At 48.0% G+C, this 11,756-nt stretch overlaps 1 protein-coding gene across 1 annotated transcript in view; it reads right to left on the bottom strand.

Annotated features, from left to right (window-relative positions):
• Dscam (DS cell adhesion molecule) overlaps window positions 1-7,472 on the bottom strand; it is a 556,660-nt gene extending 549,188 nt beyond the window's left edge. The window contains exon 1 of the mRNA XM_075961310.1: window positions 7,293-7,472. Within this exon, the coding sequence (XP_075817425.1) occupies window positions 7,293-7,335 (43 nt within the window). The 5' untranslated portion in view covers window positions 7,336-7,472. The remainder of the gene's footprint in view (window positions 1-7,292) is intronic.
• Window positions 7,473-11,756: the final 4,284 nt, after the last annotated feature.

Here is an 11,756-nt window from a genome sequence, read left to right on the forward strand (position 1 = left end):
GAAAGACAGACTTGACGCTGGTACAAAATTCCTACACATGTCCAACGTCTAGGCTCTGAACAGAAAAAAAAGTATCATGGGAGGAGATAGCAAAACCAGAATGAGAACCATATTCCATCTTAGATAGAAAGAACATTCTGGTTCTCTTTTTTAGTGTATGTGTATGTATGTATATATGCACATGTGTATGCGTGTGTGTATGCATATGGCTGTGTGAATGTGTGTATGTGTCTGTGGAGGCATCATTCATGGGAATGAATCCACTTCAAACTCTCAGGTCAGCAACCATCAACAATCTTCCTGTCTCTGTCTCCCTAGCAATAGAATTACCAGCATGCAACCCTGCACTTGGCATTTTCATGGGTTTGGGGGTGAGCCCAGGTCCTCATGCTTGCAAGGTGAGGGTTTTATTGGCAGCCATATATCCAATCCCATGTTTTTCTTGGGTTTTTTTGTATGTTTTAACTTGTACATATCTAAGAGACTTGAAAGACAGCCTGCTAAGTGAAATAAGCCAGGCACAGAAAGGAAAATGACCTTGCTGTTATAAAACACGGAATATAAAATAAAAGGAAGACTGTTGTATCTAAGGAAAGGTGTATTCCTTTTCCCTGTTCAATAACATTAATGTCAATCACACAGCCTGTGGCTGTATCTCCTGCTCCATCGGGTCTGACAAATTAGAAGTATGTGTATCTCAATTTAAATCTGCAGAATTTAATAACAGGTTAGCAATGAGGACCCTGTGACAATCACGAGATCCTCGGTGTAAGCCTTTTTCTCTCTTTGTAATTGCTGTTCTCTGGAAGCGCAGGCTGAGTCCATCCCCTGGTGCTCTGCTGTGGAGTCTCTAGGGCAGTCCACGCTTATTGCAGAATAAATATTAGAGACAATGTCCTCCCTGAGCCTCCGGGCTCCTCTTCAGACCCACTAGTCCTTCCCAAGCTGAGGGAGGACTTACCACCGATTGAACTTCCAGAATATTCTGTAGAGTCAAGCACAATTTCTCACTATTGGGTGATTTGCTTTGTCCCACTACGAAGTTCTGTACGGTACCAGGAAGACGGGAAAACCCACGTTTAGAGTGGAGCCAATCCGTCACAGTTTCTATTCCTTTCTTTCGGGTTCTTTGCCCCTGCGTTTCAAACTGGCTTTCTATAAATAGGACTGCTTGCTCACTCTCAAATCTTACTCACTGTCTTCTGAAGTGAAAAAAAAAATACATCTTTAATAGGGATGTAGGCAAGATTCATCTATCCCTGTCGGTCCATCTCCCTCTTTCCTCCTTAGTTCGTCATATACCTGTCCAGCTGCAACCATCCTTTCTCTCTCAAGTGGTTTTAATATTTATATATTTACATAATCTAAGAGAGTTAACCATCCATTCCAATCAACACAATAAATGTTAATCTCTAAACACCAAAAGAAGTTGACTGTAAGATTTGTAACATGAAATCCTTATATATAGCACTGGGATTTTAACAATGATTAAAATATAATCTTTTTATGTTACTGTGATGAGATGCCAATTTTATATTCAACTCTGCTGCAAAATAAGATATTGGCCGGAGACTCATAGCCATTTGAGAGTTAAGAAAATAGCAGTAGTGTGACTTTTAGACATGATTAAGGCTTAAAACCTTGAGTTTTATTTATTTTTTTTTTATTCTCAGGAGCTTGGTGGGAAGCTTAAATGTCAGATTGCTGTTTTAGCTGGGATCCATAATAGATCCTAGCAGTACCCAAATCTTATCACTTGACAAGGGTTCCAGGCTTGGATAAAATCACCAGCTGAGACACCAGCACCCGTTCACCCCAAGAAGGGCACTCAGGGATATCAGAGCAGGCTGTGTCACTGAAAGGAAGCCCCACCACATTCCACACGTGAGTCACATCTGTAAAACAGCACGGCCCATAGCTTTTTGTAGAACACAAACGCTTCTTCGGCCACAGGCCAGCTGCCTGTCAGAACACAGAGGCAGGCTGAGGGAAGCTGCAAGCTGCTCACCCGCCCTTTTCATACAGGATGGGAAGGAAGCTAGAGAGAAACGAGAGAGGTCAGGAGAGAGGAGGAAAGGCTAGCAAAAGAAAGAAAGCTACTCTCATTTTAATCTAAGTCATTTCCACCTGGGCTTCCATGTGCTCTGCTGTGTGCAAAGAACACACTTGGGCACAGTGGACATCTCAGCCTGTTGGTCACTTCTCAAATAAGCCCCAAATTGGCAGGTAATAGATTTCCCTGAAGCCATCAGAGAGAAAGGCAAGGTTTTAGGAAGGATAATGGAGACTGAGCCCAGACCTCTGAGCATCTGGGCAGAAGCTGACTGATCTTTGAATCAACATCCGGGATCTGCCCTTCCCATTGGCTCGTTCTTCCTGCAGCTCAGGTGGAGAGATTTCTGCCTGCAGACCGCACTAGGGCACTCAGGTGCTCCCCTTCAGAATTCCTAACCGCATGTATACACCACAGGGCTGCGGGAGTCTTCCATTCTCACCAAACGTTTAGCAGAGGAAATGCAACTTTGAATTAGCTAGTGTTTTCAAAACATTAAGGAATGTGAATACAGCTGGGGCGGGGGTGGGAGGACAGCTAGAGGTGAACCGAGAATTTCTGTTCCCAGATTCTCGGAACGCCAAGAGTTAAGGATGGGTCCGGAGGAACAGGTGCTGTCCAATTTGCTGGCGTGCGGGTAGGGGGGCGCGGCTCCGGGTCCCCAGAGCTTTGCAGCAACAGCTGCAGGAGATTGACGCGCTGTGGACAAGCAGCACGCCAGCATCACCCCTGTCACCAGCAGCAAAGGAGAAGCCCCGCGGCTCCTGGAATGACATTGGAAGGTCAGCCAATCGGGCAAGGAGCTGCCCCCTCCAAGATGAGCAAGCCACCCCTGGGTTCCCTCTCCAGCACGCAAGGGGAGACCTTGTGGCCTCTGTGGACCATCGACTCCTGACACCTCCCTTCCTTCTCTGCATCTTCGGAGACTGGAGACATTGCTGCAAGCCGTGTCCTTCTTTGCACAAATAAAAACAAAGGCTGCAGACCATTCCTGACCCATCAAACCCTGAACATGATCGCTGGGTGTAAACCCGACCTCCTGAGCCATGGATTCTGGGCGCAATGAACTTGAGGGACATTGGGGAGGCGGCTTCTTAGGAAAGCCCTAGACGAGTGAGTGGAGCATCCTCGGAGGCGGAGGTTTGCCTGCTGTCGAGAGCTTACTGCAGGAGTCTGGAGTGGTTTGCCGCCCACTAGTGTCCTATGGCGGGGACACAATTGACATGCAGGTAGCAGCCGATCAGCCTCTCCCAAGCTGACAGTGCCTGCCCCCTAGGCCCAGAATGCATCTGAATTCATGGTCAAGAAAATGCCCTCTGTATGCATGGCAACCCCAGGATACCTGCCTAGCTTAGGTGAACCTCACTAAAAAGCCAAGAGAATGGGGGTACTCATTCTAAAAACATCCCCAATGTCTTAGCTATTGCCATCTTATCTACACTTAACCACATTCATAATCAAGGTTTGGTAAATGTGGGGAATGGGGGAAAGCTGTTGTTTTATTTAAAAACAAATAAAATAATTCATTCCCATTTCCCACAGTGCTCATAGATCTTAAGATAGCCCCTCTCCCTTTACATCAAGTTTCTTTGGCATTGAGCTGACTCCTGTTCAGCCTTGGTCACCTTCCTTGTCTACTCCAAACACATCCATGATAAAATGATTCAGGCCTCAGGGATTTAAATGTGGGGATTTTTTATTTTGGTCAAAATTACATCTCTCAGCAGCATGATATATGATTCAGGGTATGCCCTGTGATTTGCTGGTTCTCCCAGGCAGCAGGGAACCCTGGGTGACACCCAAGTGGCAAAGAGGATAGTCGTCAAGGAGAGAAGGCAAATTGGCTGGCATTTATTAAAGGTCTGCCTGGCATTTTGTTTGCCTACAGAGGGCATCTTGTAGGGGCATGCAGCTTTTGTGCAAAGGCCTAGCAATTTTAGATGAACTCTGGAATTATCAGAAATAATCTCACTCTGCTCTATAAATATGAGGGAGAAAAAATTTTTTTGCTTGGACATGTCTGTGGAAACTAAAATCTAAAATATCATCTTGGAAGCCTTCAAGATACAGCAGTACTTTCTAAGGCCTACTTCTATGGTCGCTGTCAGGTCTGTAATGCCCTGTCATGTGATCTGCAGAGCCCCAGAGACTCTGCACACCCGACTTGCCCTTGAGCCTCTCCACACCATCACTCCACTCTCTCTTTCCACAGCTAACTAGGCTCAGGGCGCCTGCAAGCACAATGCAGTAAAGCTCAAAATCTCACGGCCAGGGAAAGTCAATGTCAAGGGTGTGTGTGTGTGTGTGTGTGTGTAAAACCAGACGCCAGCACGCAGCAATAACACGGTCTATATAAACCTGCGTGCTGCCCCTACCTCTGCTCTTGTTGGGACTCGCTGGCGTTAAAATCAAGAGATCATGTTCAGAGGAATGATACAGCCACACGTTCATGCTGAGCACACATGCAGCAGCGTGTGTCTGTGCGTGCACACATGTGCCCCTAAAGCTGTCCTGTGAGTATTTCCAGGGTGGTAGAGAGCACCCCGACTACATCACAGGCTCCCTGCATATTCTCAGGTGAGGTCACTCACAAGATTTTAACCCATGCAGGCACTGGTCTCTTGATGCTGGTCTTTGCCCCAAATATTCTCAGTAGCCCGTCCAGCGGCGACACTTTAATTAAGAAATGAACATGCCCCCCCCCATACAAGCTTTCTACTGTTCGGATGAAGACAGGATATGTGGAACACGGACTAAGCATACCTGCTCCTGCTTCTTACCCCCTCCTCCAAATGTTCATTTGCATAATCTTTTACAAATGAGAAAGACAAATGACTACAATGGGCATTTTAGTGTTTGAGGCCTAGCAATATAGCAATATTCAGTTTGGGTCTTATCACACCTTTGAGTATTTTTCAAAATGAAGACAGGCCAAAATATTGCAATTGCTGAAAAAAAAACTCCATTCAGATAGCATTTAGTTTCATATTTTTGAAATGTTGTTTTACCAGAGGCAGCCTTGTAAACCGGGCTTTTATTTTGACATAAGTATATATTTTATGATATTTTGCATAGTATATCTTGAACACCATCCCTGGAAATCCCCTCGCAATGTAAAAGCCCAAACCTCCAGAGTCAGTCAGGCCTTTCCTTCAAGCTTCCTCATATAAAGGAAGGGCCATTTTTACATGAGGCGGCTCCCTGGCCTTCAGCTGATGGGGTCAGAGCATCCTGCCTGTGCATATTACTGCAACAATAATTGATTCTCACAACAGATGCTAAAAAACCTGCAAATAATTCTTGCACGACTCTACCCAGGTGCACAGGAGCCATCTCTGCATATATTTTCCATATGGTAGATTTCACTCAATTTGCTCACTGCATAGACTCCTTTATATAGTACTTTTTAGTTATGAAATGTTGGTTTTAAAAATCATAGACATTTATAGCATCCATGTACCAGAGACTCTCATGATTTCTTCTTTACCATGCTCACCATATATAACTCACACTGAAAAACAGATACTGGATGGCTGACGACTGGGACAGCCTGGCTCACCATCCTGAATCACCTATTTCTCCCTAGAGTGGAAATCTCCCTTCATCCAATAGCCCAGGCCTTTGCAAGGAGTCCGGATATGTCACACTGACAGGGAGGCAGGCCATCAAGGCATGGTGGCTCTGGAACACATTTGTGAGCATCTGAGCCTTTCCTGTGCTTTCCCACTAAAGCAGCAAGGGCTGCTCCTCAGATTTAACTGAATGCTCAGAAGCACATCTATCCCCCAAGGTAGATTCCCGGGAGGAGGCAGGGCAGGTAAAGGGCCCTCTGGGAAAGGGGGGTATCTTGTCAGAACTTGCTCTGATTTTTCTGCCTGGGAGGAAACCTCCAGATGAAGATCCTGCCACTTTGAATATATTAAAGAGCAAAGTGCCGTTTTCATGTGAATTTGGGGGTACCTTCTTCATTCACCTCCATCTTTTCTCAGTCATCTTTATTTTTTTTTCAAGCCTGGGAAGCATCACGTCCTTCCTTCGGCCAGGAGTTGGCTATTCTCTAAGTACCACTGTGACAGAAAATGCAGCCAGTGCTTGCAGCTGCCCTAGGTATCTCCCAGAAAAATCTTACAGCCTCCCCTTGGGTTCTCCTTCTCCTGTTTTCTTGTAAGGACCAGATATATTCATTCTCATTCTCTCGTGTTCATATGTTTTCTCCCCTCCTCTTCTGGGTATAATGGTTTAATTTTAACTGTCAGCAGGTTATAGGTTTTATGCAGATGTTGTTCCAAAAATTCGAAATGGGGATTAAAGCCCTGGATGCTTCCAGGGGATACCAAATGATGGTGACAGTTCTCTCTCTCTCTCTCTCTCTCTCTCTCTCTCTCTCTCTCTCTCTCTCCAACATGAGAGAAAGCCATTCATACATGTAAGTTCATATTTACGCTCTGTGTGAAAGGCAGCCCAAGGTGCACACACATACACTCACTAATTGGGTCTGACTCCATCAAGAACGATAGCTTTCTAAATACCAGGAAGAAAGCATCTCAATATGTAATACTCAGCTGAACATGAGGGCGAGAAACCACATACAACGTTCACCAATTTCACTTTTACAATATACAGGTGATTTTCTAAAAATTTGTCAACATTACAGATGATGTAATGCTTAGCAGTGCATATTTTTACATACACTACTGCGAGGAACATGTAGTGTCCAGGGGACTAGGGGGATGCAAAGAGACGCATCTTTCCCACAGCCTTCAAGGATGAACTGTAGCAGAATTAAAGGCTTTAAGGCTCAAGAGCGCAGAACCTGAAGGCTACTGTCTTAATTGACCCCTGCACCTGCCTGCGCTCCTAACGCCATGTCGCTTCTCTGGCTGTGTTATTCAAAGTGGCGATCATCCCCTCTCTTCTCCCCAAACCTGGCTGACTCTGATGAGGTAGCTGTCTATCTCTGGAGTTGGGCTCTGAGCTGGCACTTGGCTAGCTAGCTAGGTAGGCTGCTTCCAGCGATTGCAGACCGATGCCTCCCCGGCCTCGTCTCAGTACTGACTAACCTCTCCAAAGCAATGCAAATATATTTTTAAAAATAAATAAATAAACGCATGCATGAACATTCCAACCCGGATAGGGAAGGAAAGGAGGGAAGACTTCACCCATGCATCCAGCCCCCCACACCGCACCCACCCCCCGGGCCCCTTCCCAGACAGGAATCAGCGCAGATCGCAAGGCTCACCATTCGCGAAGCTCTGGAACAAGGAGAGAGCCAGTATCCACATGCCCCTGCTGCTGCCCGGCCTCCCGCGAGCCAGCGAGCCAGCGAGCGAGCCACGCGCCGGCCTCGCCCCCCGCGCTGCGCTGCGCTCCGCCGCGCCCGGCCCGGCTCCGCTCGCCGCCCGCCACCTGCCCAGGGGCCGCCCAGCCGCCCAGCCGCGCTCCCCGTACGCGGCGCCCCCGCACACCTGCTCCCGGGCGCCGCGCCCCGCGCCGCGGACACAGCCCAGGTGCGCCGTGCGCTCGGCTCGGCTCAGCGGGCCGCGGGCAGCCAGGCGCGGGCGCACAGCCGCAGCCGCGGGCGCGAGCTCATGCCGGGCGCCCCCCGATGCGCAGCGCGGCCAGGCGGCGGCCTCCGGGGCGCCGGCCTCACCCTCCGCAGCCAGGCAGCAGGCGCGCGGCCAGGCTCATCCTGCTGCGGCGGCCTCGGGCGCCGGGTCCCCTGTGCTGCCCTTCCCTGCCTGAGCCCGGCGGGCCGCGCGCGGAGGCGAGCGGGGACCCCTCCCCTGCTCTGGCCGTTGGGGCGCTCTGCAGTCTTAAAGCAGCAGCAGAGGAGTGCGGCGGATCACGCAGTCAGCGGGACCCAGGGCTCAGAGGCTCAGAGACTCGTCCCCACACAGCCCATCTTGGGTAGCTCCTTCTTGCAGGTTGCTAATGAGATGCGGCCGGGGGCTGACCACTCCGGAAGGGTGCCAGCTAGGCAGAGGTGACCGCGAGGCCTTAGCAGTTTTGATGCTATGTGCAGCAGGATTCGGAGTCCGTATTGACTCTCTGAAAAGTCTAGTCCATCTGCCTAAAGGGAAATGCTGCCTCTGAGTCCTCGCAGCTCCTGGGAAGAGCTCTCTGACTTCACTGGCTGATTTTTAATTATCTTGAATACATACTAGGATGCAAACAGGAGCGATTCTAATTTTGATCTCTGAGTGGTGCATAAAACTGATTAAAATAGCTGATACTGTGTGAGCCCCAACATGCAACCCCTTTCTTGGCACTATGCAGACAACAGACCGTGACCAAAAGGGTCTGCAGAGGGATTCTGAAGTTATATATATATATTGTGAAGTCAATAAAGGCCCTTGAAAGGGCACGTGTCCATATCCAGCACTTTTCAAAATAATGACCTACAGGGTCCGAATGAGCCCCAATTTAAAGTCTAAGATTGAATACACACAGGCAGGGGGATGGACTGGGAAAGCGTTGAGGGAAGGCAGAAAGGGACCATTTCGTGAAATGGAGATGGTTTCCCAGTCATCAGGCATCTTCTGCCTGGACTACATGTGCTCTTCCAGATGAGGCACCCCTAAGATTGCTCACAGAACAACCCAGCAAAAGCAAATGTCAAGGCAAAAATAAAATGGTGCTTTACCGGGGCTGGGCACAAGATGGCCAGGCCCTGTGTGCTAGGAAGGGTCAGCTGAGCCCTGCCGCTGCACTGGCTGCCATTGCTCTGCAGCTGTAGGTGATCACGTGCTGCCGCCCACTCAGACTGCGCCTCCAGCCCTGCCAGCCACACATGAAACCCCAGTGTCCTTTGGCTTTGCATGCAGAGGGTGTTCACTCCCTGCTCCTTGAAGCTGTGTGTGGAGGCAGGTAGTGGGCCTGATTCCCATCCCTGCATCCCAGGTCCTTTAGCCCAGATTTATTCACGTGTTCCAGCCATCTTAAGGCTCAGCAAGGCCTTGATAGGCAGCCAAGCCCTCAAGACAAAGCCAGGGCACACACGTCAGGCTCAAACCACTGCCTCCACTTACCAGATCTAGGCATACATGCATGCCTCATGAACCTCCCTACCCTGGCACGCAGAACAGAACCATCAGCAATTCTAACTCTAAAGGTTGTGGTGTTCGGAAGCCTGGCCTTGTGTCTGGTCACCATAACCAGTTGTGGCTAAGATTCTGAGCTGGAGCAGTACTGGCTACATAAATTTGGGGATCTAGTATGAAGTGAAAACACAAACGGGAGGAAATGCACCACTTACAGCCCCTAGTGGGAATTTCGTCCTTTCCTCTGCAGCTTCTGCCCCTGCCATGATGGTTATCATTTGCTGTTTACTATTTCACTGTTAGGGATAGTTGGGAAGGGCCCAGCTACACACAGATGCAACCCGGGCCGTACAAGTGGCCCACATCTGCCTCCTTGTTTTCCCGCCTTCCACCTGGCCCATGAGCTGGAATGCCCAAACTATTGTATGTCCACACTGGGAAACTGTCCTCAGTGCCTGGCTCAGAGGTGAGCCAGAAACTCAAATGGCTTCTGGAACATGCGTGACAATGACAGTCTGGGGGCCTCCTGGTAGGCAGCCAACCTAAATCATCCATATCTCCATCAGGGACAGTGAGGAATGGCAAAAAACAGACCTTCCCACCAAAAAGAACATAACTTGCAGATGGGAACAGCCCCACAGTGGCAGAGCCTTGTCAGGACCTGGAGACTATGTAGAGAAGGATGTTGTCTTCATTGCTTTTGTTCTTACTATGATAATAAAAAAAAAATCTGATAAAGCAACTTAAGGAAGGAAAGGTTTATCCACTCACAGGCCAGGGACACAGCCCACCATTGTAGAGAAGTCACAGTGGCAAGAGCTCGGGGTAGCCGATGACACTGTGTTTACATTCAAGTAGAAAGTGCCTAGCACTGTACTCACTCAGTTCCTCTTCTTTAGACAATCAGGGATCCCTAGCCTAGGAAATGGTGCTGCCCACCGTACTCATTCTTCTCACCTCAATTAACCCAATTAAAATTATCTCCTACAGCACACCCAAAAGTCCATTTCTTGAGTAACACTTGAGATTAACCTTCATAGATAGGCAGCTCAGAGTCTTCCCAAAGGGATACTTATAGGAATGACTCGGAAAACAAGGCTTCATCATTGACTCAGAAAACACATGTCCAAGGGCACTATCATTGGAAAGTTCAAGATGGCCAATGAAGAACACTGTGTTATGAGCAAGACCCTCAAGACTCTCAGAGTGTGGAGGGTGATGTAGATATTACGCAGGGCATTGAGTCCAACCCTAAGTAGTTGGCTTCCAAATGCATCTTGACTGGCTTGGATTAAAAACTTGTGTATAAAACTCTCAGATGTAGTCACAGCAGACGCTTTGATACAGAAATGAATGTGGTCCACTTAACTGTGAGCCTCGTGAGATCAGCGACTCATTCTTGGTCAACAATAAATCCCTAAGGCCTTGCTCACACAGGCCCTGTGATGGTTAATTTGTTTGTCAGGTTGATGGGCTGAAGAAATGCATAAGAGTTTAAGTAAGGCACCACTGGGACTGATTGCGAGCCTTTCCAGATCTCATTTGACGATGTGAGTCCTGATCTTAATCAATGGATCAACCTTTAATGGCCTTCAGAAACAATGAAGCGAAGTAGGTGTGGCCTGGGGGAAGTCATGCCTCGGAGGCTATGTTTTACCCTAGGTTTTTCTCATGCGCCTTCTTCCAATTTTGTGCCCGTGTTTGAACAATGTCCTCTGTCACATACTCCTGATACTGCAATGTTCTGCCCAAGCATGTGGTGCCAAGCAACATTGAGCTGAGCTCACGGTTCACACAGTCAGCACTGTGAACCAAAATAGCACCACCACCACCACCACCACCACCACTACTTAAGTTGCAAGTATCAGCTAATTTGCTCACAAACTCAGGAATGTAGTGAGTATTCATGCGGTGGTATAGGAATCTCTAGTGTAGATGGATCAGGGAGCCTACTCTACAGAATATACACATGGTGTGGGAGGTCCTTTAGTCTGTGTGTTGCTTTTATTGGTTAATGAAAAAAGAACTGCTTTGAGCCTATGGTGGGGAAGAACAGAACTAGGCCGGGAAAGCTAGGCTGTCTGCTGGGAGAAAGAAGGGCGGAGCAAGGGAGATGCCATGGAACCACTACCAGAGTCAGACACACCGAAACTTTGCCTATAAGTCACTGCCACGTGGCGATACATAGATTAATGAAAATGGATTAAATTAATATGTAAGAGTTTAGCCAATAAGAAGCTAAAGCTAATGGGCCATGTAGTGATTTAATGAATACAGTTTCTGTGAGATTATTTCAGGGCTAAGTGGCCAGGAACCAACAAGCGACTTCCACCAACACACACACAAACACTGGAAATTCAACACTTCGGTTTCCCTTGCCAATAAGTATTTGGAGGACATGGCGTTATCATTGAGACCTCCAGGTCTAGTAAGATTCCACGTGCAAAATTGAATCAAGAAAGGGGTCATGTACCCCAAGAATTTGAAAACAGTTAAATCCACCATCGTAAGATATCATATCTCATGAATTTCTTTCTTTTCTAACCCTTAAATGAGACCTGATCAGCCTCCACCTGAAATCATCCCATATGGGCAGACCACCTGCCTGAATCTGACTTGGTCCTTCTACATAGCATCCCAGGATCCAGAAAAATTGATCTAAA

This window comes from Microtus pennsylvanicus, chromosome 1, assembly GCF_037038515.1.
Source record: "Microtus pennsylvanicus isolate mMicPen1 chromosome 1, mMicPen1.hap1, whole genome shotgun sequence".
Classification (NCBI taxonomy): Eukaryota; Metazoa; Chordata; class Mammalia; order Rodentia; family Cricetidae; genus Microtus; species Microtus pennsylvanicus.